Source organism: Cervus elaphus, chromosome 30 (assembly GCF_910594005.1).
Source record: "Cervus elaphus chromosome 30, mCerEla1.1, whole genome shotgun sequence".
NCBI lineage: Eukaryota > Metazoa > Chordata > Mammalia > Artiodactyla > Cervidae > Cervus > Cervus elaphus.
This window is the reverse complement of record NC_057844.1, coordinates 51,777,612-51,803,920: the sequence shown is the minus strand read 5'-3', so window position 1 is coordinate 51,803,920 and position 26,309 is coordinate 51,777,612. Positions and strand designations below refer to the sequence as shown.

The window sequence follows — 26,309 nt, the reverse complement described above, 5'->3', positions numbered from 1 at the left end:
ATCACACAGCTAACCCAGGAGAAAATAACCAAGATTCGAAAACATAAAATCAGATCTCACCCTCTGCTTGTCTGATCTGTCGTGGCATTTGCTTTAATAACCTCTTTGAGATCTTGGCTTCTTTGGGAAAAACATGAAAACCTTATATCAGTTAGGTTGCATTCAGTTTTCTCTGAAAACCGTATAAACAAGAACGTCCCTGAAAGGGTGTCTGATGTTCCCAGGGCCAACTGACTGGAGAAATTGTGATGTAATTTTTCATTAACTTATCTTTATTAATTTCCACAGTTTAGAAAGTCTCCCCCAGGACTTCCCTGGTGGTCCAGTGGTTAAGATTCTGCACTCCTAATGCAGGGGACCCAGGTTCAATCCCTGGTCAGGGAACTAGATCTCTCATGCCTCAGCTAAGACCCAAGCCAACCAAATAAATTAAAAAAAAAAAAAAAGACTTTACCAACACACCTCTCACTTTGCTTTTTTGTCCTTTATATTTCTCAATTTAAATAGAAAATTTGTCTCATTTTTAAATTATTTAAGATAATATAGAATAACAGGCTTTCCTGCACATTAGTGCCACTCAAGCATGTGGTCTTATGGAAACAGGATTCATCATATTCCTTACTTCCTCTCTGACAGACCCCAAAGTGCAATAGCTCATCTGTGACAGAGGAATCCATAACACTCCATTTCTAATGAGGTGTAAAAAGCTAACATGAAAAAAGGGAGCCCCGTCACGTTAGAACCTTTACTTACCCTTTCTCGATTTTGTCAGCCCTTTGATTAACTTTAATAAGACTTCCAAGGCCTTGGTTTCTTTACAACATTGGAGGGGGTGGAGAAAGCAGAGCAGTGGAGAGAGAAAGAGAGAAATTCAACAGCAGATTTCTCACAATAGGAGTAAGATGTTATCAGTACCTAAAACATCAGAAATCTTTAGAAATATTTAATTCAAGCAGCTCTTCTCATGCCAAATGCTGATATACTAACTATCCTATAGTGAGGACCCAACCATGACTCAATCATGATTGATTCAATTTAAAAGTTCTTTCCACATTTCAACTTTTGCTTTCTTTATCCTTTGAGGGTGGGTTGGTGGGAAGCTAACTTTAATACATGTGTTGAGATATTGTCTGCCTTAAACATGAAAATCATTCATATCAAGGGTGGAAATCAGAGGATCAACATTTTGAATCCAAACACTTTGAAGGTTTAGAAAAGCCATCTTTAATAAAAAAGCAACCTTGGAAAAGTAGAAATAACTCTATGATGACTCCAGTACTTTATATGAATTGGTCACAACCAATAAAACTTTCAGAGGCTGATAGCTTAAAACAGGGAAAAGGAAAGCTAATCTCTCTAAATCCCCCAATTGTTCAATGTTATTTTCATCTGTTTCTGTCTTTCACTGTGATAAGACTGTTGACAATCTGAGGTTTTCTTTCTGTATAAAGAAGGAGGGAAGAAGGAAAAGGAATTATGGCTGCCCCCTACTACAATCATTGAGAGCTGTCTTTTCTGCATCAAAGCCCAGTCGCTATCAATTTATCCCAGATCACAAATCATTTCCTTTTTCCCTCTTCCCTAGCCCATACAATGATTGACTTGTGATAATCATCTCCCTTTTCCTAATTTCCACCACTTTAATGGAACTTTCCAAATTTCATTTCTTAAAAAATCTGAAATCTCATCTTCTCCTCTGAAACTCACATAACCACTTATAGAGAATTGACTGCTTTCTCACTTCATCTGTTCTCTATTTGAAAAAAAAAAAAAAAAACAAAATCACCTATAATAATGCTTGCACATTCATGCTATACTAATGTTGTTAATAAGTATTTGATGTCTGAATGGAGGTGGTGATTGTCAACACTTTTTACTATATAGACTTTGTTAAGTGTTCTGCATTAGAGAGGGTTAAGAAGGCATACTGCCAAGCTTGACCAGGAAAGCTAGAATATCTGCCTGGGCACAGATTGGCACAGATTAATGGTTTTTAAAGATAACCAGGACAATAGAAATCATCATGTTAGGAAGGCAAATCTAATGACTAACCGGATACAAGGTAAAAATAGCCAATCTGGAGAAAAAGCAGTAGAGACCTCATAAATCTTTAGCCTTATGCAATTCTTGATTGTTCTGGGATTTTCTTTAATGAAATTGTCAAAAGTTTGATTTTTTTCAACATCAAAAATAATATCAGTAGTAATTCATTTTCTTGTATATCAGTGTCAGTCTAGAACTGTAAGTTAACTTCTTTAAGTGTTCAGTTACTGACCATTAATTAACCCTTTTTATGATACAAAGTCAATAAAAACATGGCTTTTGACGTTGAGATGTTTACACGTGCATCTGAGTGATAGACAAATGAAGTGAGTTGATCAACATTCCAACTGAAAGATGCTTTAGTCCCTGGTAAAGACTTCAGGGGTGAGGGGCTACACTACTGGCATCTAAATGTCTTATAGTGAATATATTTAGTCCTTAAACCAGCCTATTGTCCACTACTTCTAGTGATCTGTTTGATTTCTTTCACATTTAGATGTAAAAGGGAACTTGGAGACCATCTATTTAGATCATACCCTTCATTTTATGGATTGAGGAAACAGAGGCCACTTGTCCAGGGTCGCCATGACTGATTCTGGTGACAGAGGTAGCACCAAGACAGCCCCCTCATCTCCCGACCCTGATCAAGGGTCTGTTCCACCAGCCTGTCTGACTCTTGTTTTGAGCAGAAGGTCTCCCCCAGGAAATGGCACACAGTTTAGGAATCAATCAAAAAAGGCTGTAAGAGTCTCAATCAAATCTTACCCTTTGCCATCTTTATCTGTCCGGGTATTCACAAAGATGAGATTTTCAAGGCTTTTGGCTCTATAAAACACAAAGAAATTAAAATAAGAGACTGCATATTGAAAAAAAATTATGTGTTATCTTGAAAGGTCAGAAACAGTAAAAAATTTTCATGAATTGCTCATTTACTCTTACTGAATAGAGCAGCAGAAATCCTTCTGGGCAATTATGTCTGAACTAAATGTACAATACTGAGTGCACCGCCCCATCTGTTAGCATATTTTTATGCCAGAGAACTCCCTTCCAGCTAATGTCTGAAAGAATAAAACAAGCAATCTGGGAGATAATATTTTCAGGTTAGAGACAGATGCACTTACCGTTTCTCCGTTAATTCTGACTTAAGATTTGCTCTGAAGAGACCATCAAGACCTTGATTTCTTTAAAAGAATTGAGTAAAAAACCTTGTCACTATTAATGATGGATACTTAACTCATATAAGCAAAGATCAGTTTATATCTGAGACAGGAAATAGAAGTTGTTGGGAAAGATGAACCACGCTTCCTGAAATCACTTTATTCCAAACCAATTTTTTTCCTAGACTCAAATATTAAATGGCGGTGGACCTTGGAGAAAAGAAAAGAAGATATAAACTGGGGAGCCACAAGCTGTAATAAGTCCATTGTTTGCATTCAAGGAGCGTTATTCTTTTTTAGTATGAGCCAATATTTACAAAGCTGGCCATGACATGTGGACACCTGGAGTTTCAGGATTTCCTGAATGTGTCCTGCAACTCTGGGCTCAAATTCTCACATTGCAACTGGAGCTGAGAAACATCCAGACATCTGGGACAGGCACTCCCTCCATGTTTCAGAGCCAACTCCCTTCATGCATCTCTACCCGCCTGGCCTCATCAGACTGTGGAGTCTGATTCCTGATCTAATACCTCCTCTCTCTGTAAATTAAAACAAACAAACAAACAACAACAAAAAAAAACCTGAAAAGCAGCAAATCACACTGAGTTGTTGGTAGTCATTTATTAATAGATCATTTTTGTCAACGCAGGGTATGAAAAATCACATCTCTTTATCATCAGATCTATGAACTTATTTGACATTTGCTTTGTTTCTCGTTCACTCTGGTACCTACTTATTTCATGCATTAGTGGGCCAAGTAACAGAGAGAGAACTAAAATTGCACTTCAAGCTTCAATTAATAAGATCTTTAAATTATGCAATTACAAATGATTCAAAATAAACAGGTAATATTAACTAAGAAAATGAGTGGGTTTTGTAGTGATTAAACTAAAAGCATTCAGTGACCAAACAAAACTATTTACATACTAAATAATAGAAGTTCAGGAAGATAAATGTGTTTATTTTTATAACTGCTTTACTAAACAATGGTTTATGAAAATCAATAAGACTTTAATATTAGTACCTTTAAATTGTAATAACCATTTGTAACAATGATGAAATGATGATTTCTGCAAGCTTTTTGTTCAAGATTTGTAGGACACTTTTGACTAGCTCAGTATATGGGCCCTCATGCTCAAAACTACTGAAAAGTACCAAAGTGAATTCAGTAATAAAGTGAAAAAAAAAAGATCTTACCTATTCAAACTTTTATTCATTTTGATGAGATTATCCAATTCTTCACTTTGGGAAGAGAAAGAATGTCTCCCATCAGTAAAAGTCAGTGACAGATTCAGCTTAAAACAACTATTTCTGAGTTTTTTGAAGTTCAACAAACATCCCACCTTCATTATCCATGAAAAACATGTCTATCTTCCAAAGCTCTCCTCAGACAGACCTTTCTCCAAGAAATCTTTCCCAGTCCTCTAAGTGAATAGAGTCCCCTACATTTTTGGAAGCCTTGCGGTGTTTTGGGTTTTTGTATCTCCTTTATGGTACTTACTTTGCATTACTTTGTAATATATTAGGTTGGCCAAAAAGCTTGCTGGATTTTAAGTAAAAATAAGACATGTTTTTCAGATTCACCAAGAATTTTATTGAATAATGCATTCACTAACCAAAATTTTTGCCCAGCGCAATAGTAGTCACGCACTTGTCTCCTTGCTTCTACATATATGAGTGTGAGTATACACAGACAGACACACAGACAGACACATACACACATTCACACACCACTTACAATTTATAGCAGTTTTATATTGGATCCTCTCCAGTATTTAATACAGAGTTTTTCACACAGTAGATGCTTAATATGAGGTCAAATTGCATCAACAAATACAGATATATTGACTTATTATAGATTATATCTTTGCATAATGTGCTTGCACAGAGAAGCTTTTAGAAAACACTCATTTATCAGTAAGTCTGGTCTCTTTCTTAAATTGTATTCCCCCTCATTCCTGGTCAGCTAGATTTGCTCTCCTGTTTTTGTATATGAGAACTGTGAAGTCTATTGGCTGCTTCTTCAGGAGCTACCTGTTTAAGCCCAACCCCTGTGTTCTGGAATATTCCTTAACTCAGCCCTCTCCCTCCAGAAGGCAGCTGGAGTGGTTTTTCCTTCCTATTTGCTCCTCACAGAACCTCCTCCCTTCATCTCTTCTATCTACCCGCTTTACCCCCATTTCTCTTGCCTTCCTCATCCAGTTTTCCAGTGCATAAATCTTGGTTCTCTCTTCTTCCTGCTCTAGAATCACAAATTTTCCACACTTCCTCAATATTCCTCTTTCTTCTTGAGTCATCACTGGCATAGACCAGGAGGCCAAGTAAGTAGGTAGTTAGACATTCAGGTTCCCAAGTTAGGGATACTTGGATTCCAATCCAGGCTTTACTGCTTATTACTTGGTGACTGGGTGAGTTGTCTAAACTCTTGCTCCCTCAATTTTTTTCAGTTTCAAAATAAGACTACTAATCATCCCCACCTCAGAAAAGAACCAATAAGTTAATGAATAGAAAGTGATTAGCATGATTCCTAGCATGTCATAAACTCAATTAATTTTGGCAATTATAGTAAACAGTTCCCAGTCAATATTAATGTTTTCATTTTTAAAATGTTCATTACATTTATTTTTTAAACTGAATTTAGAGGCACCAAGACTTTGGCTCAGCTCTAGAGAGGTATAGTCACTGAGTCACTAACGTGCTTGGAGATGCCTGATACAGCAGATCACCAGAATAGTTACTGGGATGGTCTTCTCAGGGACCTAAAAAACTTATTCAATCAACGGCCACCACAGAGATGAATCCTTTCAAGTAATAGTGTGTATTCAATGGTAGAGTCAAAGGCTGAGAATAAATATAGAAATGTGAAAGTTGCTGATCCTGACAAAAAACAGATTAATGTTCTATCCTTGCATGGGACAAACGTTACCCAGATCCTGACACAACGCTATACTGTCATCTCTTATTTGAAATTCTACCTTCCAACTCTGAGACTACAAATCTGTTCCATGTTCCCTAGGGAAGGAGCAAGCTCTATAGATTTTCGCTCCAAACCTTTCCGACTGGTGAGTCACAATGATGAGATTATCAGGATTTGGGGTTCCACAAGAAAATTAACATAGATCATGAGAAGACACTCTGTGGGAAATGAAGTAAAATGGGGACTGTATTCTGAATGAAGAAGTTGAGCTTTTAAAATGACATCAAGTTGATGAAAGCTTGGATATTAAGTTTCACCACCGCATTTGCAATAAATTAAATGCTCTTAGTCAGATAGGAGTAATAGTCCATTTCCCAAAGGAGTATTACAAAGCAACTCAGATAAAAATAAAAGCTATATTGAGTCCTTAGATATAGCCCAGAGCATCAGACATTTCCCCTGGTCCCCATCAAAGTAGCAGCTTCTCCCTGTGAAGACTGTGTCTGGCTGTGGAATTTGTGTATTGGGTGAGGAAGAGGGGACAGGAAAGCTAATCCAACTGAAGCTCTCACTGTTTTTGCTTGACCGACGCCAAACCGTAATTGCCCTTCGGCATCACTCACCTATCTGTCCCTTAAACACCTGTCAAAAAACTGTTCAATCCCCATAAAAATATTATCTCAAACAAAAATGAATAAATAAAATGAGAAATCTAGACAACAGAAGACTTAGACAATGGAAGAAATGAAAATGAAAAATTGAGGATACTTTCCACCGTCTCTGTCCAAATTTAGACTGTGTCCATGAGTCGCAGAGAAGAGCTCACTGTCATTTCTGTGACTTCTCTTCAGGTCTTTGACTGAGCTGGCAATCCTAACAACCCTCTTAGCACAGCTAACTTCCACTGAGCAAGGAAAAAAATTCTGTAGGCACAGGATTAAACCACGGAATGTTTATACCCAAGGTTTCCTCACTGCTCAGCATTGTGTTTACCATTATCCACTATATAAACACTTCTACTTTGCACAATGCATTGTATTAGACTTTGCAGATGACAGATGGTGAGAAAGACAAAGTATCTCTGCTTTAGGAGATTAAAGAGATAATAAAGAAGACAATACATTTATATAAATACCATAAAACAATACTAAATATGATTAGCTGTTATGTAACTTGAATAATAGGACTCTAATCGCTTAAGCAGGCAGAATCACATCTCACTGGGTCACTCACTTGGAAAAGACCTCACAGAGGCGCTGGTGTGGATCTGGATCTTGAAAAATGGGTAGGACTTGAATGTATAGATATGGTGGCCTTAAGGCTGGAAAAGGCCTCATGAAAAGAATGGTATAAACAAAGGCAGAGGCTCTGGAAACTTCAGAAAGGAAGTGGTTTTATTTGGTATTGAATGTAGGATAAATGGAACTGGTGAAGTCCGAAATTGCTAAGGAATGTTAGGTCAGCACCAGGTTAACAAAGGCATTGAACGAAGTTATATGTAATTGAACAGGCCATGGGGAGCCAAGCAGAGTGATTTTTCAAGCAGAATCATAGAAAGAAAACTCCAGCAGTGATGGGCAGTAATGGTCTAGTGGGAGAAGAGACTGGAGGAGAGTCAGTCAGTCTGAATAGCTACTCTGATAACCTGTGATGGAACCAATGAGGGTTTGAACTGGGTGAGGCCATGGGGGTGTGCAGGGCACTTTAGACATTTAATCCATACATGCCTGATACTGCATAGAGGGGTCAAGATGAAAGAATCAAAAATGATTCCAGAAAGGCGAGCTTGCCTGAATGAAAGAACACAGAGTAGACAGGAAATACCACCTTTGGGGAGGAAGTTGAAAATAACCTAGGACATTCTATATGGGGGTGCTGGGGAGATGGATAAGCACAGATCCGGGTCGGAACATAAATACAGGACTGGGGGTTTGGAGCAAGGTCACCACCATGAGCGTCACTCCACAGAAGAGAAAGCAGAGAAAGAAGAGTGTCCGTCAGTGTCAGTATTGCTCATTCCTCGGGAACACTAATCTAGAGACTGACTCTTTCTTCCTTCAAATTATATATAATAAGCAGCATCAGGATTTCATTCATATTTGGAAGATTTAAAGGTACTGGCTAAGCATTTTTGAAACAAAAAGAGAAGGAAATATGCAAGTTCAAAACCTCTTGAGCTCTCACCCCTTGTTAGTTTTCTGAAGCGAACTGGCCACTTTGACAATGTTCTCCAGGTCCTGACTCCTTCAAACAATGAAAAATAAACTCAAGTCAATGACAGTTGAGCTATGCTTAAAGGAACTAAAGTATCTGTGTTCAGTGAAGAAAGCAAAAGTCCACATGTTATCAGAAATTACTGACTTTAACTGAGTAACAATAGCCTATCACATCAGCTCACAGCATTCACACACGCGCACACGTGCACGCCAGTCATTCCACCCGGGCATTGCCTCTGCCATCTAGTGCTCGCTGAAATAATTACAGTTTCTCCTAAAGACGTGTATCGGCTTTGTGCAAGTTACATACTTAAAAAGGATATGGGGGGTGAAATTCAATTAACTGCACAAGTAAACACAGAGTATGTTCAGAAGTTTTTCTATCAACCAGAGAACATTATAATGTCACTGAGCATACATCCTTGGGCTTCCCTGGTGGCTTAGATGGTAAAGAATCCACATCCCAATGCAGGAGACCTGGATTCGATCCCTGGGTTAGGAAGATTCCCCTGGAGAAGGGAATGGCAACCTGTTCCAGTATTCTTGCCTGGAGAATCCCATGGACAGAGGAGCAGGGCAGGCTACCACTCATGGGGTGGCAAAGAGTCGGACACGACTGAGCGACTAACAGTTTCAGTTTTCAAGGAACATTGAGCAACATATTCAGAAGATCAGTTAACCCCTTGTATGAAGTGAACGTAGCTGTCTTCTTAGACTTCCAAAGGGAAAGAAAGTACATTTAAAACTGTAGGGTATGTGGAATCACCTGGCATGTAATGGACTTAAATCTCTATGTCATGAAAAGGAATAATTAGGGAAAACCTTTTAGGTTTACCTGAATTAAGACCTGTGTTTCATAAACAATACTATATAGAAAGTTAACAGAGTTCCATGAAGAAAGAATTTTGTAGTCAAGTAAATTTAGGAAACATAACTGGCTTTTAGAGATTTGGAATGTACATATACGCACATTGAAGGCTCTGGAAATTCATGATAGAGAAATCTATTCTCCTGTGTTTCCTAAATGTGTTGGCCTTTAAATGCCTCTTTCCCAGAACATTCATTGATATCTTGTGGCACATGGGACATACTGTAGAAAATGCTGAGATACAACTGTACCTTAAGTCAGTAGGTACAAGGTACTCCCCCAAAAGGAAAGGTATCTGTGTGACCTAAGTCTAAGAGTCAGGGGGAATAATAAAGAAAAAAAAAATGTACGTAAAGTTTTGCACTTTGAAAAGTGTTTTCAGTTAAAAAAAATTGTTTAAAATAAAGATTCATTATAATGGTTAAGACTGTAAATTAAGATGGGCTTCCCAGGAGGCCCTAGTGGTAAAGAACTTGCCTGCCAATGCAAGTAGACATAACAGACATGGGCTCGATCCCTGGGTTGGGAAGATCCCCTGGAGAAGGGACTGGCAACCCACTCCAGTATTCTTGCCTGAAGAAGCCCATGGTCAGAGGAACCTGGAGGGCTACAGTCAATGGGTCACAAAGAGTTGGACACAACCGAAGCAACTTATCCCACATGCACAAGATGGTAAATTAATGCTGTGGTTTTTACCATAAAAAAAATAAAACTGGTTTATCATATTGGTTGACTTATAAAATAACACTCTTCAAAAAACCTGTTTCAAAAATAGTATTTTTTCAAATAAATAAATAAAGATACACCCAAAACAAATACTAAACGAAATGGGATGTTTAAGACAATAGGTGTAAACCAGGACTGTCATGGGGAAATCTTACTCAAAAGCATCAATACAATTTGTAAGCCTTTTACTGCTGGTGCAGGTGAAGCTCAGTGACTATCATACAGCCAATTCCAAGCAAAGGTTTTGTAGACGTTCAATCAGATGACTGTATTTCCACCTATTCCCTTACACATCAACACCATCTATGTCATAGTCTCTGGGACAAGTGTTAGGAATAAGGAGAGATTTTCCTGTCTTAAGGGGTTTGATCTTATTCTGTTATCATATTCAGGGAATTTTGGTTGTTCTTAATGTAATGCTTAGAAATAGCAATAAAAGGAATAAAATTATCTAAGTACATATAAAAATATTTATTACCCACTATTGAAGTCAGTTGGAAAACTGATTTTGTCTGTTTTACTAATTTCATGTATGTTTCAGTGTTCTAATAAAGCATACTTTATCATTTATACAATTACATAGATATAGAGATATCAGGATAGATCATTGTACCTTGTATTTCTTTCAGCAGATCTTTTGGCTTCTGTATATACACTTGGTTTAGCTGGATATATCTGCCTATATTTTTCAAATTAAAGATAAAGTCTGTTAGGTAAGAAAACACTTCTCTGTTAAATTTAAATTTATGAGAAAACATTTACATTCAAAGAGATGAAAGTATGCTTGGTGGAATAATAGCACTATGAAAATAAACTTCTACATATGTTCATGTTCATTTATTTTAGCTTTCAGTCATCAATAAAGCACTTCTCTTTATTAGATAAATATATTTATTTCTATTAGATAATGATACAATGTTTTTAAATAGTAAAAAATCATGTTTTGTTAGGTGTCAGAGGAACATCTTTTTCTCAAAGACTCATCCCATTTGAAAGCTATCAAGAAATATGTTTGCTCAGATAATATGGTAAACACGATCATTTTTCCAGCACACCCACCACATTGGGAATGACCACACTGAGTTGTTAGAATTAAATTTTACAATGTTAGGTTCTGTAACAATTTGTGGTATAAGGCTTTTCTCGCTTTTTTTCTAAGTATCTAATTGACCTACTTACACATTCTTGCTTGTTCTCAAGAAACTAAATTCAACCATTTTTTGTACTCCTGAGGACATGTGTTAATTACATAGGAAACACTTCCCTTTCATATTCTTTCATTAAAATCATCTTGCTGTGATTAAAGTAATCAGGGTTTAAAACATGCAAGTTGTCCTCATTTTATATTTAAGATCATTTGTGGAAGAAATAAATTAGAGTAGTAAAAACAGATTAGACCAGTTCTGATGAAATTTAGCTTCTTTTGAATCTATTCAATTCACTGCTTTAGAATCCAAGGTTTTGAATTTAGGAGGTAATAACACCAACTTTTTTTAGCCCTCTAAAAATCTTATTCACATTAATATTAAATTGCTCAATACTGTCAAAGTAAAAGGAAAAATAACATAAGATAGAAAACCTGAAAAGTGATTTTCAAGTGTATAATTATACCCATTGTGCAGATTAGAAGTCATAAATCTGGCCTATATTTTTCATTAATTCAATGAAGAAGAATTTTTTTAACATTCAAAAAATAATCATCCTCTCCTCCTAAGGACAAAATTTCAAAGATCCTGTGACATTTCAGTGAATAGAAATTCAGACTTGAGTTTTTAACACATTAGGTTGAATGCCTAAAGCTACATAGCCCTGTCATGCAATCAGCATTTTCTGGCCAAAGTTATCCTCTTAATGAAGAATAGTTTTCCAATAGTCCTACATGTTGTCAAAAAAATCACCATGAAAAAGTAAAAATACAAAAGAATCGAAGGCAGGCCATCAAGCGAATCTAATGTATTTAGTCTTCACTGAGATACCATTTTAAAAATCTCTCACGTTGCCAAAAAAAAACTAAATAAAGGCGTTGTTTGAAGGATAAAAAAAATAAATAAATAAAATAAAATAAAAATCTCTCAACAATAATGGAAATGTGCTGTGTGGGTCTTGGAAAATAGCTTAAGATTAGTAAACTGTTTAATAGCAACACATGGGGAGGTGCTCAGATCTCCGAATTAGTTTCTAAGTATTTGTTTCTAAGTATTAATTAGAGAGCACTGCGTTTCAAAATGGAAAAGCAAGTCTGTCTTTTTTTTTTCTTGATTTGGAGGCAAGGTAATTATAGCATTTTTCAAAATTTGTTATAGCTTTTAAATAAGTTACAAATGTCTCAATAAGACTAAAGAAGTACCCAAAGGTATTTTCTAACATAAGGGAGGGTTTGAACAGTAACACAAAGTTTTAAGAACATCTTTTGTTAGAAAATGTAGCTCTAAATGGGAATCTTAACTAGTTAAGGTATATATATATGTGTGTGTGTGTGTGTGTTTGTATAAATATATATATACACATATTTGTTCTTCTTGCTGTTGTCCGGTAGCTAAGTTGTATCCAACTCTTTGCAGTATATATATACAATATATATACATATCAATAAATGGGCTTCATTGGTGACTTAGTGGTAAAGAATCCACCTTCAATGCAGGAGACATGGGTTTGATCCCTGGGTCAGAATGATCCCCTGGGGAAGGAAATGGCAACCTGCACAGTTTTCTTGCCTGGGAAACCCCACGGACAGAGGAGACTGGGGGGTTACTGTCCTCAGGGTCACAGAGAGTTGGACATGACTGAGTGACTAAAGCACCACTGCCGCACATATATACATATATATTTATATACAGGGAGAGAGGGGTTCCTTACATATTGGCTCCCAATACATAAAGTAGAGGAAACCTGTATGAACATCTCCTGGGCATTACTATTGCTCAGTTTCTATCTTGAAAGTCTGTTTCCATAGGACAGGTAGCGGCCATAAGTATCCAGAGGCAAACATAAATACACATTTGTGTGGGCAAATGGAATTAGAGCAGCTTTCCAAGTGCTTCTGCAGTGAACCTGCACAAAAAACACACCCATGCTTTTTGCACAAGTCACAATTCATATGGTGTCATTTCCTTTAAACTTAATTTTGCAAGAAATTCTGGAATGCTCGGTCTTACCTATTATCCTGCTTCAGCTGGTTAGGAGATGAAACAGCAGAACTGGGCTTTGGAGGTATTGGAGGATGAACAGTTGGTTCCCTTTAGAACAGAAAACAGCAGTTCATTTCACCATGGAAACCAGGTAAATTTTAGCATCTATTCACCAAATGCCTTTGTTGTCTATGTGGAAATATCTCGTGCTTCTTACAACCCCTGTGCATGAGCTACTGGAAAGGCCAGGATGTTTGAAGTTCTAAACTTTAAAGAAGTCAAATCTGTAAATTACAGGAAAGTTCATTTAATCAGATTTTTGGAAACCCTGTCCTCCCCAACTATAGTTTGAAACATTATGTGTACTTTAAACAGCTTAGTAATTTACTAGACTATCTCACTCAAGTTGTGATATTTTGGGTCAGCAGCGCATGAGCAGAGTAAATGGTTCCTGGGCTAAATGAACATATAAGCTTCTTTAGGAATTATGTCAACTATCAAGCTGCTACGGAAGCAGCAAGAAAGGTTTTCAATTCCATAGACCTTAAGATGAAGTTGATTTGAAGCTCTTAACTAAATCCACCTTAAACATTGACAGCATAGGCCAGTTTGATGCTGTCAGAGCTTACAAACACTGTCAGCCTAAATTTTCCAACAAAGCACCAAGACAGCCTCTGAAATGGCATGATTTGATCACCCAGGAACTGAAACAGGCAATTATGGGCATATTTGGCATGGAGTTAGCACTTTACTTGGGTTTCCCTGGTGGCTCAGTGGTAAAGAATCCACCCCCAATGCAGAAGATGCAGGAGACATGGGTTTGAACCATAGGATGGGAAAATCCCTTGGAGGAGGGCATGGTTATCTACTCCAGTATTCTTGCCTGGAGAATCCCATGTCCCACAAAGGAGCCTGGCAGACTACAGTCCATAGGGTCACAAAGAGTCAGACACAACGGAAGTGATTTATCAAGCACTTTACCCAGGGCATATCACTTCCCTACCCCCGAACTCCCACCCCAGTAGTTCCCCATAAACCTTGAGATAAATTCCATAGAAATACCCTGTGATCTCAACTCTGTACCTCTCTGGCTTCTGCAGTGCACTAGGGAGCATGTAGACTCGGGAGTTAAGCTGCCTGAATTGTCAGCTGTGGGACAAGGGCCTAAATTATTCCATTTCCTCATTTGTAATAGCCCTTCCAACAGCACTGTGGGGGTGTTGTTGGGACTCAATGAAATCATGCTTTTATTTAACACATTTATTGGTAGCTTGCTATGCATGAGGCACCCTACAAAGTGGATAATTTCCCTGTTTTCAGAAGGTTTTCAATACACAAATAAATAAATGACAGATGAAGAATAGTACTAAGAAGCAAATAAAACAGTGAGAGAGTAAAGTGATGGGTGTGGGAACACCTGTATGTGAGGTGAAATATAAGCCAAGACCTGAAGGAAGTGATAAACTGAGCCATGAGGCTGTTGAAGAAAGAGTATCATCAGCTTTGAGATGGCATCTAACACTTGAAACTGGATGAGACCATGCAGGAAGTCAGTCTACATAGAGAAGGAAGAGGGCCAAGGGTGGAACCCCTGATCCCAGCAATATTTAGACATCAAGAATAATGGGGAGGAAACAGAAAAGGCATCTGAAGAGAAGCAGCCAAAGAGAAAAGAAGAGAAATATGAGAGTGTGATGCCAGGAAATCAAGTGAGACAAGTGTTTCCAGAAAGAGTAACTAGCCTTGCCAAGCCTTGCAAGACATTTGACAGATCAAATAAAACTGGGGTGGAGAGTTACCATTGTGTTGGCAACATAGTGGTCATTGATAAACCTGAGGAACACAGTTTTTATGGAACAGTAGTGGGGAAAAAAAACCTTCTAGGAGTGGATCTCAAAGAAAACAGGAGGCAGAGTGATAGACATAGAGATTTCTTTTGAGACACTTTGCAGTGAAGAGGGAAGAGAAAATTGGGAAGCTACCTGAAGGTTGATAGGTCAATGAAGGGTAATAGAGTATGTAGATATGACGATGGAATGAATCAGGGAAGATGGAAAATTTGATGGTGCAGGAGAGTGAGCAGAAAATGCTTAGACATGGGAAGCAAGGAGGCTGAGGGCACATGCAGGAAGGTTGGTCATGGAGGCACAGAGAGCGAGCTCATTGAACCCTCTCTTCAATCCCAGAGATAAGTATTCTGCTTCTTCCTATTTTATAGATGAAAAGACAGAGGCACAGAAAGTGAAAATAAATACCCCGTGATGATACAGCTGGTAAGGGGCAGAGCACGAAATCCAAACCAAGAAGTCTGGCTCCATAAACCATCCCCCATGGTGCTGCCTCTCAAGGACTCTTTGGGCAACACCAATGGCTCCGCTGAAGTCAATCCTCATGGAACTAAAATAAGGCTAATACCCATTGCTTCCTTTTGCCACGTTCGATTCTTCAGGGGCAGGAGCAGATTGAACAGAGAGTGGATTTAAGGAAGCTTCTAATTCAGCCAAGAGAGTGCAATAAAGACTGATGACAACGGAAGAGAAGGGGTATGTAAGGACGTGATTACAGTGAAGGGCTGTGGGATCTGAGACGGACATGGAGGGAAGTGAGGATGTGAGGGGAGAAGGGCTGTGGAAAGATGGTAGAATCAATGGATTGGTGGTTGTGGGACTGGAAAACTTCTGGAATCAGAGAACTGGAGGGATTGAACCAGAAAGTGTGGATAGAAAGTGAGTAGATGGAAAATGGAAACCGGAAAAGGGAAAGCTTTGAAGTTTTGTAGTGTATATGATTTCTTACAAGGGCAAAATCTGTGGGTGGCTGGAGTAGGGCAATGGACAAGATTGTTGGAGAGGAGATCAAGAAAGTGAAAGCCCAGGACGCGAGGGATCCATTACACGAATTTGGGAATCATCAGGACTTATGAGGGCTTCCCTGATAGCTCAGTTGGTAAAGAATCCACGTGCAATGCAGGAGACCCTGGTTTGGTTCCTGGGTCGGGCAGATCTGCTGGAGAAGGGATAGGCTACCCACTCCAGTGTTCTTGGGCTTCCCCTGTGGCTCAGCTGGTAAAGAATCCACCTGCAATGTGGGAGACCTGAGTTCCTTGGGTTGGGAAGATCCCCTGGAGCAGGGCAAGTCTACCCACTCCAGTATTCTGGCCTGGAGAATTCCATGGACTATATAGTCCATGGGGTCACAGAGTCGGACACGACTGAGTGACTTTCACTTTCAGGCATTGTGCTGGGAGGAGTGTTTGTGGGAGACAGTGAGCCAAGTGCTGAAGTCCCCACAGAGTGAGGGTGAGTGCCTCAGAGACCTTAGGATGACTCCAGGGAAAGAGAGACACTCACAAGGGAATGGCTTCAAGGAGGACAGGGAGTTTTAGGAAAGAGGGAGAAATAGAAATTAGCAATAAGGAGCAAACAGGATCCCTCCTCTTCCTCCTGACCTCAAAGTATATGGGATTAGAAGAAAAGCAGCTGTCACTGAGAAGGAGGCTGGGAGAGCAGGGTTCTCTGGGAGAACCCACCAAGGAGGGAGAGATCATTCAGTCAGAGATGAGACTGAAGAGGAGTGAGTTTTAACGATAATGGATGACGTATCCAGGAAGGTTCTGTGGACCGGTTTGAGGGGTTGGGATGCTGTAGGACTGAGTCAGGTTCAGTGATGCACAGAACTCTGCAGGGATGGTCCATGTGATGAGAAATAATCTGACTGGGGTTCCCATAGGGATCCATGGCCAAAAGGATAGGGGACATGATGGAATTAGTCCTGAAGCTTTTCTGGCCCTGGGTGAGAGGCAGGAGAGGAGTGGACACAGAGCACAGTGGGCCTTCTGGTTCTTGTGTTGATGGTGGCTTTGAAGCCAGCAAGCGGGCAGTGCAAAGCCTCAGAGCACCGCCTGGCTTAGTCTAAGGGTTGTGGCTGCTGCGGTTTTCACGCCACGTGAACCCAGCGCTGCAGCGGGGCCAAACCACCGGCACTTCCTAACCCCATCCCACCCCAACGCTATGCTCTCTCTCCTCTGGAGCGTACCTCCTGCTCCTGTCCACTGGAGAGCCCTTCTTGCCCTTCAGCCTCTGGTTTAGGGGTTACTGTGTGGAGTGGTACCCAGTGCTCCGGTGGACACTCTTCTATGTCTTCCAGTAGCACACATTCATCACAACACATGCCATGCTGGTCTGAATTGCACATAATTTTTTGTCTCCACCCTGGCTGGACCGAAAGTCCCTAAAAGGATAGTTGCACGCCAAGCACTAGGATTGTACATGGTGTTGGTGCCTGATAAAGATGTGTTGGAAGAGGGAGGGATTGGCTGAATTTTATTTGGTAAGAAGGAAAATGGGTACTGAACAGGAGTCTAAAGCTTTGAAAATCTGTTCAAGTTTACCTGTCCCATAGAAGTCCATTGTCCGTTGTTGACTCCACTACTGAGTACCTGATAGCTCAGTTGGTAAAGAATCCACCTGCAATGCGGGAGACCTGGGTTTAACCCCTGCATTGGGAAGATGCCCTGGAGAAGGGAAAGGCTACCCACTCCAGTATTCTGGCCTGGAGAACTCCATGGACTGTATAGTCAACAGGGTTGCAAAGAGTCAGATACACCTGAGTGACTTTCACTTTCATCAAGTACCTGGTGGGCGCTGGGTGCTCAGATGAGTTACTGTGTAATATGATATGCCTGCAAAAGTAATTTAGAGGAAAACACTCTCCCCATTCTGACCTAATGTTAGATTTCACAGTTAGATGTTCTTTTATTTGTATTGATTGTCATCATCTTCTCTTCTCAAAACATATCCCTGTGTTGCAACAATGTAATGTCACTCAAATGATAATGCGTCTTTCATGTATCTGTATTGATGAACTGGTTATATGCTTCTCTTCCAGGGATAGAGGAAAGGATAAGAAGGTGGTTGGCCCCAGGTATTAATGAGTCTACACAGGGCACTGGATATCTGAAAACAGACAGGAGAATAGTAACTAGGTGGAAAGGAGGATTACAAAAAAAGAGACATGGGATGGTGCCCAACTTTGCTTATGCCAGAATCACAGTGATAAAAAGCTAAGTTTCTTCCACATAAAGTGGTGCTAAGTCACTTCAGTTGTGTCTGACTCTTTTGTAACCCCATGGACTGTAGCCCACCAGGCTCCTCTGTCCATGGGATTCTCCAGGCTAGAATACTGGAGTGGGTTGCCATTTCCCCCTTCAGGGGATCTTCCCAACCCAGAGATCGAACCCTCGTCTCTTGCGTCTCCTGCATTGGCAGGTGGGTTCTTTACCACTAGCGCCACCTGGGAAGCCACTAAGCCCTCAAAGAGGCTGGAAAATATTGTGTGGGTGTGTCTGAGAGGCAGAGATGAGTAGAGAGGAAGATCTGGGTGTACAGGAAGAAGATGGTTTGGGGAAATAAAAGTCAGGTGTGCATTTGTGAAGGCCAAGAAAAGCAGAGAAGCGAGAGTAATGCATTTACACCCCTGCTGGGCTGGGCCAGGGCAAGACCATGCTGACTTCAGTCTGTCTCAAAGGAGCTTTTTTGCATCTCTGCAGTGACAGTCACAGATGACAGAACCCCAGCCCTGGGGGCAATGAGAGGCGTCATTCATGCTGAGCCAGGAGCTGGAGGCCATGCCAAGCAGGGGCTTTAGAATGTGAGAGGGAAGCAGGAAGCTGTGGCCTGGAATGTTTCGAAGAGACCAAAAACAAGAGACATTCATGTGGAATGATCCTGTTTGAACACCACTTTGAGATGCGCTGTTTAAGCTTGGATCAGTTGACCCTGGTTCTCCCCTCTGTCTTTCCCTCCAGCCTGTAAGACCTTCCGCAGGGTTGATGACGCCACACTAGCTGCTATAATTATAAAAAATAACTTCCAGGAATCAAAAGGCAGCTTTCCTGGGCAACGTTTGAAAGCCTGCAGATTGTAGCCCGAAGGCCAGAGCTAATAGAAATAACTCTGTCAAACTGTTTCTGTTCCCTCGTTTTCATAAGCTCCTGCAAAGGTCACTTCTTTGTATTCTGGCTTTTTTGGAAAACATGCTTGGCTGTGTGACTCGTGTTCCAGAATGGCTTTGTGAAGAACATTTCTATGACAACACAGGTCAGGGTTGAAAGAATAATTGACCCTTAAAAATTGATGGTGAGTTTTGTTTTTACTTTGCATTATGCTTAGCTGTTGTAGTCTGCCAGTAGGATTCTTATTCCAACAATAGCAAAGGAAATGGAACTTACATTTTTTTTAGTTTCAGTAACATGTCAACTTGTCCAAGTTGACATACTTCTCACATACTTTATTTAGTCTATATATCTGTCCTGTGGAATGTGTGTGTGTGTGTTTGTCTGTGTGTGTGCATATAAATAAATTATATATATCATTTATTTTTTTCACTGAGTCTCAAAAAAGGTGAGCAATTTGCCCTGGGTCACACTGGTAGTAAGTGATTCAGCCAAGGTTTTAACCTAGTCTTAATCATGTCTAATCACATGCTTTCTCCTCTATATGAGGCATCCCCAACCCTATATTGGTCTGTGGACTGTTAGGAACTGGACTTCAGAGCAGGTGAGTGGTGGGCTAATCCGTGAAGCTTCATCTGTATTTACAGTTGCTCCCCACCACTGACATTACTGCCTGAGCTTCACCTCCTGTCAGATCAGCAGAGACATAATAGATGTAATGCACTTGAATCATCCTGAAACCATCCCCCCTCCCTAGTCCGTGGAAAAATGATCTTCCACAAAACCTGGTGCCAAAAATGTTGGGGACCGCTGCTCTCTATCATACTATATCAAACCATTATTCTTCTAGGTATTTCCAATGAAAATTTAATAACAATAAGAGGTCCTGTATTATTTGCTTGCCCAAAGGTGTCAGTTCAAAAGCACTTATTCCACAACTGCCCTAGTTATTATGTTAGGACATATAACAAGCAAAGTTGAGCATTCAAGACTAGAAAAGGTGTAATGTTGTCCATGGTCTCAAAGAGCTTGCAGAAAGCAAGGCATTCTAAAGATTCCAGAGAATAATCTTTAGATTTGTTCAAAAGCATGATTGCTGTAACAGTGTCTTACTTTCAGTGGCCAGGGACCATTTGGATGAACCACACCACAACAAAGAGCACGCATTGAACAATAATTTCAGAGACCTAGCTTTTAGACTAGTTTTGCCACTGATCATGGAAAGAACACTGATCCTCTCTGAAGAATCTGCTGCTTCATTTATAAAAGGATGAGACTGGTTCAGATCCGTGGCTGGCAAACCGCTACATGACCATGGGAAGGCAGAATATTGCAAGGAATCTTCAGTTCCACAGTAGTCGTGAATACTACTTGCTATGCACTAAGCATCCTGAATATTCATATACTGCACTTTATAAATGTATGAATATTCAGCTGTGATTAATGAAATTTAAATAGCATAATTTAATATAAGAGCACAAATAAACTAGCTTCCAATAGACACAGAGGGAGAGAAATTTTCAAGTATTGCTGAATTCATAGCAGCACATTCTGAATTAACTTTCTCCTCATTCTATTAAAATACTTTAAAAAAATAACAAACCCTGACTCAGGTTTATGTTTTAATTATTTTGAATGAATATAATTGGTATTTTAGGCATTGAGATACAGTTTTTAAATCACCATACTTTGACATTTTACTGAGAGTTTTAGACTCTTAGTTTTTGCAAAATGGCTTCTAGTTAATACAAGAAGATGTTTGTTGTGATAAAAATTAAATATAATAATTTAATTTAGGGTGACAGCAAACTTCGTAGAAGGTTTGGTACCAATAGAGTTAAAAATGTTGCAGCCTAATTAGAAAAGCTATATTTTACCATTTATAGTTACAGATGGAAAAATATAACTGTAGTGCAAGGTTGCCATAGCAACCCGCTTCTCAATCAGAAATTTTTTTTCCTCCTTCTTATCTACCAAATCAGCTAAGTGGAAGTGAAAACCACTGAAAGAAAAGAGATTGAAACAAATATGGATGAGAAATTATGAAAGTATGTAGCAAGCATTTCGCAATATGGTGATTTCCTGCATGTGTTTCCACTACTTTAATTTTATCAGATATTATACAATTTATTTTCTGTCTTTGGAAATGATTGCAGAAAAAAACACATTGGCTTTTTTTTTTTTTCTTTTTTTTGGTGGTGCTGCTGGTTTGCTTCATTGTTGCTCCAGAATCACTATAATGGGTAACATTGTAAACATTCATATTATCTGTTAAGTAACCTAAATCTGGCTTCATGAGTTTCTTAAATGAGCTTCATATGCCATCAAAGCACTGAATCTCTGCATCACCTAAGTACAAAAGCCTATGCACTTAAATTTACCATAAACAGAACACCAAGAGTTAAAGGTGGGTTCTAAAATCAGAAGTGACTTTAATATTAAATTCCTAGAAATGCTGCACCTGTATTTTATTGTGATTTGACTGAGCACTTCTCACGAATGGCACCTATTACACCATTGGTTCAGGTCCTGGCATATGTTATCACTCTTTTAAAGACTCAAAGATGAGAAAAAGTTTAAGAACTTGAGAAATTAAGATAGACACTAGTGATTGCTGACAAACTGCTTTGCATCAGGCTTTCTGATAAATCTTAAAATGAAACAAGTGGAAAAGGAAAAACTTTCACTAGCTCTGACCTAACTATTTTCCATATTGATGACACATGTATTTCTTTTATATGTATTTCAGAATCTCGAATACATAGAGCTCAAATTACATTACACCAAAACATTAAAACAGAAGTAATATTCTGAAATAATGAGAGGGATTTGAACATGGGAAAGGGGGTAAACCAGTGATCACAGAGGAAGGAGAGACAGATCAATGTAATGAGGAAAAAAAGTTGTAGAGCTAAAATTTGATTCAGTCCTGATTAAAATGAAAAGAAACTATAGGTTTTGATGGCAGTTGAAAAGAGGATTTCAAAGGAAATAATCTTGTTGACACAGGTTGATGGGCTTCCCTGGTAGCTCAGCTGGTAAAGAACCACCTGCAGTGAAGGAGACCCCAGTTTGATTCCTGGGTTGGGAAGTTTCCCTGGAGAAGGGATAGGCTACCCACTTCAGTATTCATGGCCTCCCTGGTGGATCAAATGGTAAAGAATCCATCTGAATGCAGGAGACCTGGGTACAATCTCTGGGTTGGGAAGATCCCCTTGAGGACAGCACAGAGACTTGCTCCAGCCAGTATTCTTGCCTGGGGAATCCCCGTGGACAGAGGAGCCTGTCCTCTGACAGAGGCGGGCTACAGTCCACAGGGTCACAAAGAGTTGGACACAACTGAGTGACTAAGCAAAGCATACACAGCACACACAGGCTGGTCATTCAAAACCCTGTGCTAGAGTTTTCCCTTCTCAACGAGAGACGAAAGAGATCAGAGAACATTTACATTCAAGGACTAAGGAGTTACCTTAGAAATCAGCTAGAAAGAGTTTTATTTAAGTTCAGAACTTTACCTGCTGTGTTTTACTATCATGAGTTACAGCTTCTTTCTCTACTTGTTTTATCAAAAAGGGGGTAAGAGACTTTCAGAGATATTTGAGTCTTAACTCTAAAATTTTGTTTGATCACCAGATCTTAACTTTCTCATTGCAAGACCAATGTGTGTCATACATAAAATGATACTTGTTTTAAGAAATTGCTTTTTTTCTTTAGCTCTCCTATATAGTTATATTAGAAAATTAAACTTGCTCATTTAAAATCTAGTTGAATTCACCGATGTGATGGACATGAGTTTGAGTAGGCTCCAAGAGTTGGTGATGGACAGGGAAGTCTGGCATGCTGCAGTCCATGGGGTTGCAAAGAGTTGGACACAACTGAGCTACTGAACTGAACTGAATTCACCAACCTATTAATTATATAGACAGAATGAGATGTAGATATATTTCTAGATGTAGCTATAGAAATATCAATAGCTATAGACTTAAACAGACTTGTAGAGTTATAGGTACAGATATACATATAAATATAGAGAAAAGTGATATCATGGGATCTTATGTTGATAAATAAAAAAGCTTAAGACCCTTTGGGTGCAGCTTACCTCATGCCTGTAACAGATTTTAATCCAAACACAACACCAACACAAGTTGTCAATCCAAACACAACTAAGTTTGGTTCTTCCACCCTACGTAAGTCAAGAAAGGGACAGCTGAGGAATGGGGTAGTCCATGGGGTCAAAGATCACAGAGAGGTTAGAGGGGAAACACATTCAGGAAAATGACCTCTCCTTGTAATAACTGGGAATGGGTGTGTGGGAGAAAATGAAATCTCTGGGAAAGATCAGGTGATGGAAAAATGAAGGTTCCCAAAACGAAGAACAGAAATGAGAGTGGATGTTGGTATTAAGGGGAAATTCTTTTGCAGAAGAGAAGAAAGGGGAGAAAGAGAGATGGAGACCAGTGAATAAGTAAAGGTCAAAGGGAAATAAAGTTAGCATTGGCTATTAGCTGGTATTAAAAGTCACAATTCTCCATTTTTATCTGTTCTTGACCTATTTCCATCTTCTTTTTGTTCTTCTGGGGACAAAGATCTCTTTTTGAAACCTTTGATTCCTTTAATCATTTAATAATTGCTTCTAGTTTTTGGCTTCTGCTAAAAAGGCTATTTCTGAGCCCCGAGAATGCACTGGTATTAAAGGTGAGAAACAGAAGCAGTACTTTGAGTTGTTCCAAGGAAAAGCACTTTAGAAATCAAAGGCATTGCTATATTGCTATTATTCTCTCCTTTCCCTGAAAGCTTGGGATAACATTAGCTCTGATTCTTGAAGAGAAGTCTTTTGGTCTAGCCATTATATTTATAATCTGTGACTTTAAGAAAGGAATGGATATTTAAATTCATCAACCTTATGCAATAATCTTCTCTCTCCATTAAATCTGGTGCTAGGCATCTAATCCAGAAATCAGAAATAGAAGCATTGTAACTTATTTTATCTTCCATGTAAATCACATCCAGCTATGCATAAATTGTAAGGGCATATAGCCAGGCAGTATCAGTTCTGTGCGAACAGTGATCCGTAGCTGAATGGGCACTGAACACATATGATGTTAGTGTATGAACAACCCTTTCATATCTTTACACAGTTATATAATAGTTGCTTATTATGATGATAATTTACATGAACAATGGAATAACAAATAAAAGATAAAAATAAGTTATTTGGGAAATAAGTAATTAATGTTTCTAAGTATCAGTTACTGTCTATCAAGACAAAATTGGATGGAATGTACAGTGGTATCTTACAACAATAACTTGGGTAGTTCCATGAAAGGTACCATTTACGGAGAAATATCTAAACACAGCCTGAGGAGAAAGGAGGTTATAAATTAGAGACATAATTCATACTTGGCAGCTCATATAGTTGGAAATCATCCACAGGTTTAAAAAGATGAACAGGTTTAAAAAGAAAATATTTTAAGAGAAGGTTGGTATAATTCCAAGCTGTGATTATTCAACATGTCCAATAATTTTATACATGTTATACACATATAATAAAATACATATGAACACACACACATACATACAGATGAAGCCAAGGGTATGAAAGACAACTTGAATTCTTTCTGTCTATTAGTCAACTAAAGTTATTTATGTCCTTATAGATTCAACTTAAATTATAAGACATTTATTTCCAAATATACCTATTATTTGGAAATAAAAGACACATCAAAAGCCTGTGCAACAGATGAAAATTTCTGGAAGTAAAACAGTCTTGTATGAAACAAGGGCACTGCTTCATGACCTTTTTCCAAGTGTTGAATTGGGAAAATGAATCCCATTTAAAGATGGAAATATCGGGTGAAGATATTCTAGGGGTTGATGACATGCAAATAATTTTGGATACCTAAAGCAAAACCAACTTGGAGACCTATTTTTCTTCAAGTGCTAGTGACAACATAAATTATGAGAGGCCTACACCGTGTCTGTTTCTCTGAAGGCTTGAGTGTAGGCTCCGTGTTTTGTTTACTGATATCTCCCAAGATCCTAGAACAATATCTGGCATTACAGTAATCACTTATTATTAAATATTTATTAAGTTAAATAGTTGTTGACATTCCCAGTATGGAAACTGTAGAACCAGGTATTCTCCACCTGTTCTCTAATTTAGTTACAATTATTGCTCTCAACAGCAACAAAAAAGTAAAAGCAAACAAACACCACCCATCTGTCACTTTAAGTTTACCGAGAACGTGCCATACACATTCCCAGCCTGACATCTGGGTTCATCAGAGCAAAAATGACTGACACCAGAGCCCACACTGGGCCCCCACTAGCGATGGCCCCTGTTCTCTCCCCTGCCCCCCAGTGGAGCGAATGAGGTCCTCTCCAAATGTGTTTGGGAATGGGGTCATTAGTAGACACAAATAGGTAAGACATGAGTCATGGACATAAGTAGCTGAGTCAGGATGAGATCATACTCCCCATTCGATAGGACCGGTGTCCTTAAAAGAGGGGAAATTTGGACACAGACAGGCACACGGGGTAAACACCATGTAAAGATGAAGGTGGAGATTGAAATGGTGCTACCCCATGGACTGTAGCCTGCCAGGCTCCAATGTCCATGGAATTCTCCAGGCAAGCATACTGGAGTAGGTAGCCATTCCCTTCGAAAGGGGATCTTCCTGACCAAGGGATCGAACCTGGGTCTCCTGCATTGCGGGTAGATTTTTTCCATCTGAGCCACCAGAGAGGTTCTTATACAAACTAAGTTTGTACAATCTCTTATACAAACCAGAGGTTGCTAGGAAAACACCAGAAGCCAGGAAAAAGGGTGGAATAGATCCCCTCTCACAACACTCAGAAGGAACCCCGTCAACACCTTGATCTTGGGCTTCCAGCCTCTGGAGCTGTGAGACAACACATTTCTCTCACACCACCCACCTTTATGGTACTTTGCTACAGCAACCCTTAGCAAACTAAAAATACAGTCATTTACTCCTCAAAGCGTGTCAGATTTCCTACCAGGCACCCTTGTACCCTGACCTAACTTTCATCGGGCACTATCTTGTTCAGAACTCAGAGTTCACAAAATTGCCTCCACTTTATTCCAAAGCATCCACAATTATATGTTGTCACTATCTAACACATTCTTCCATCATATTACATAGCAATTACCTCTGACATCTTTCTCTTACCTTCTGCTTGCTCCTGTGTTTGGGGTGGTGTTGTAACCTGGAGGGGGTGGTGGAAACCAGGACTGTCTGTTAAGAAATGACATCGGTTATAAACACAGTGCTCGAAAGACC

General features: G+C 39.2%; 1 protein-coding gene and 1 non-coding gene across 13 annotated transcripts in view; one reads left to right on the top strand and one right to left on the bottom strand.

Moving 5' to 3' along the window:
* The window catches only part of SCEL (sciellin), a 119,422-nt gene that overhangs the window by 54,743 nt on the left and 38,370 nt on the right, over positions 1–26,309 (bottom strand). For 8 of the 12 annotated variants that reach the window (XM_043892382.1, XM_043892376.1, XM_043892379.1 and 5 more), the window contains 9 exons: positions 26,199–26,264; positions 13,083–13,163; positions 10,541–10,606; positions 8,302–8,361; positions 4,398–4,442; positions 3,165–3,224; positions 2,809–2,868; positions 754–813; positions 61–120 (listed from right to left, as the gene is read on the bottom strand). In XM_043892382.1, coding sequence (XP_043748317.1) covers positions 61–120; positions 754–813; positions 2,809–2,868; positions 3,165–3,224; positions 4,398–4,442; positions 8,302–8,361; positions 10,541–10,606; positions 13,083–13,163; positions 26,199–26,264 — 558 coding nt within the window. The remainder of the gene's footprint in view (positions 1–60; positions 121–753; positions 814–2,808; positions 2,869–3,164; positions 3,225–4,397; positions 4,443–8,301; positions 8,362–10,540; positions 10,607–13,082; positions 13,164–26,198; positions 26,265–26,309) is intronic. The other 4 variants (XM_043892377.1, XM_043892375.1, XM_043892385.1 and 1 more) reach the window with 2 other exon arrangements.
* Positions 312–384, top strand: TRNAR-CCU. The gene has a single exon. It is a non-coding gene; the product is annotated as a tRNA-Arg (tRNA).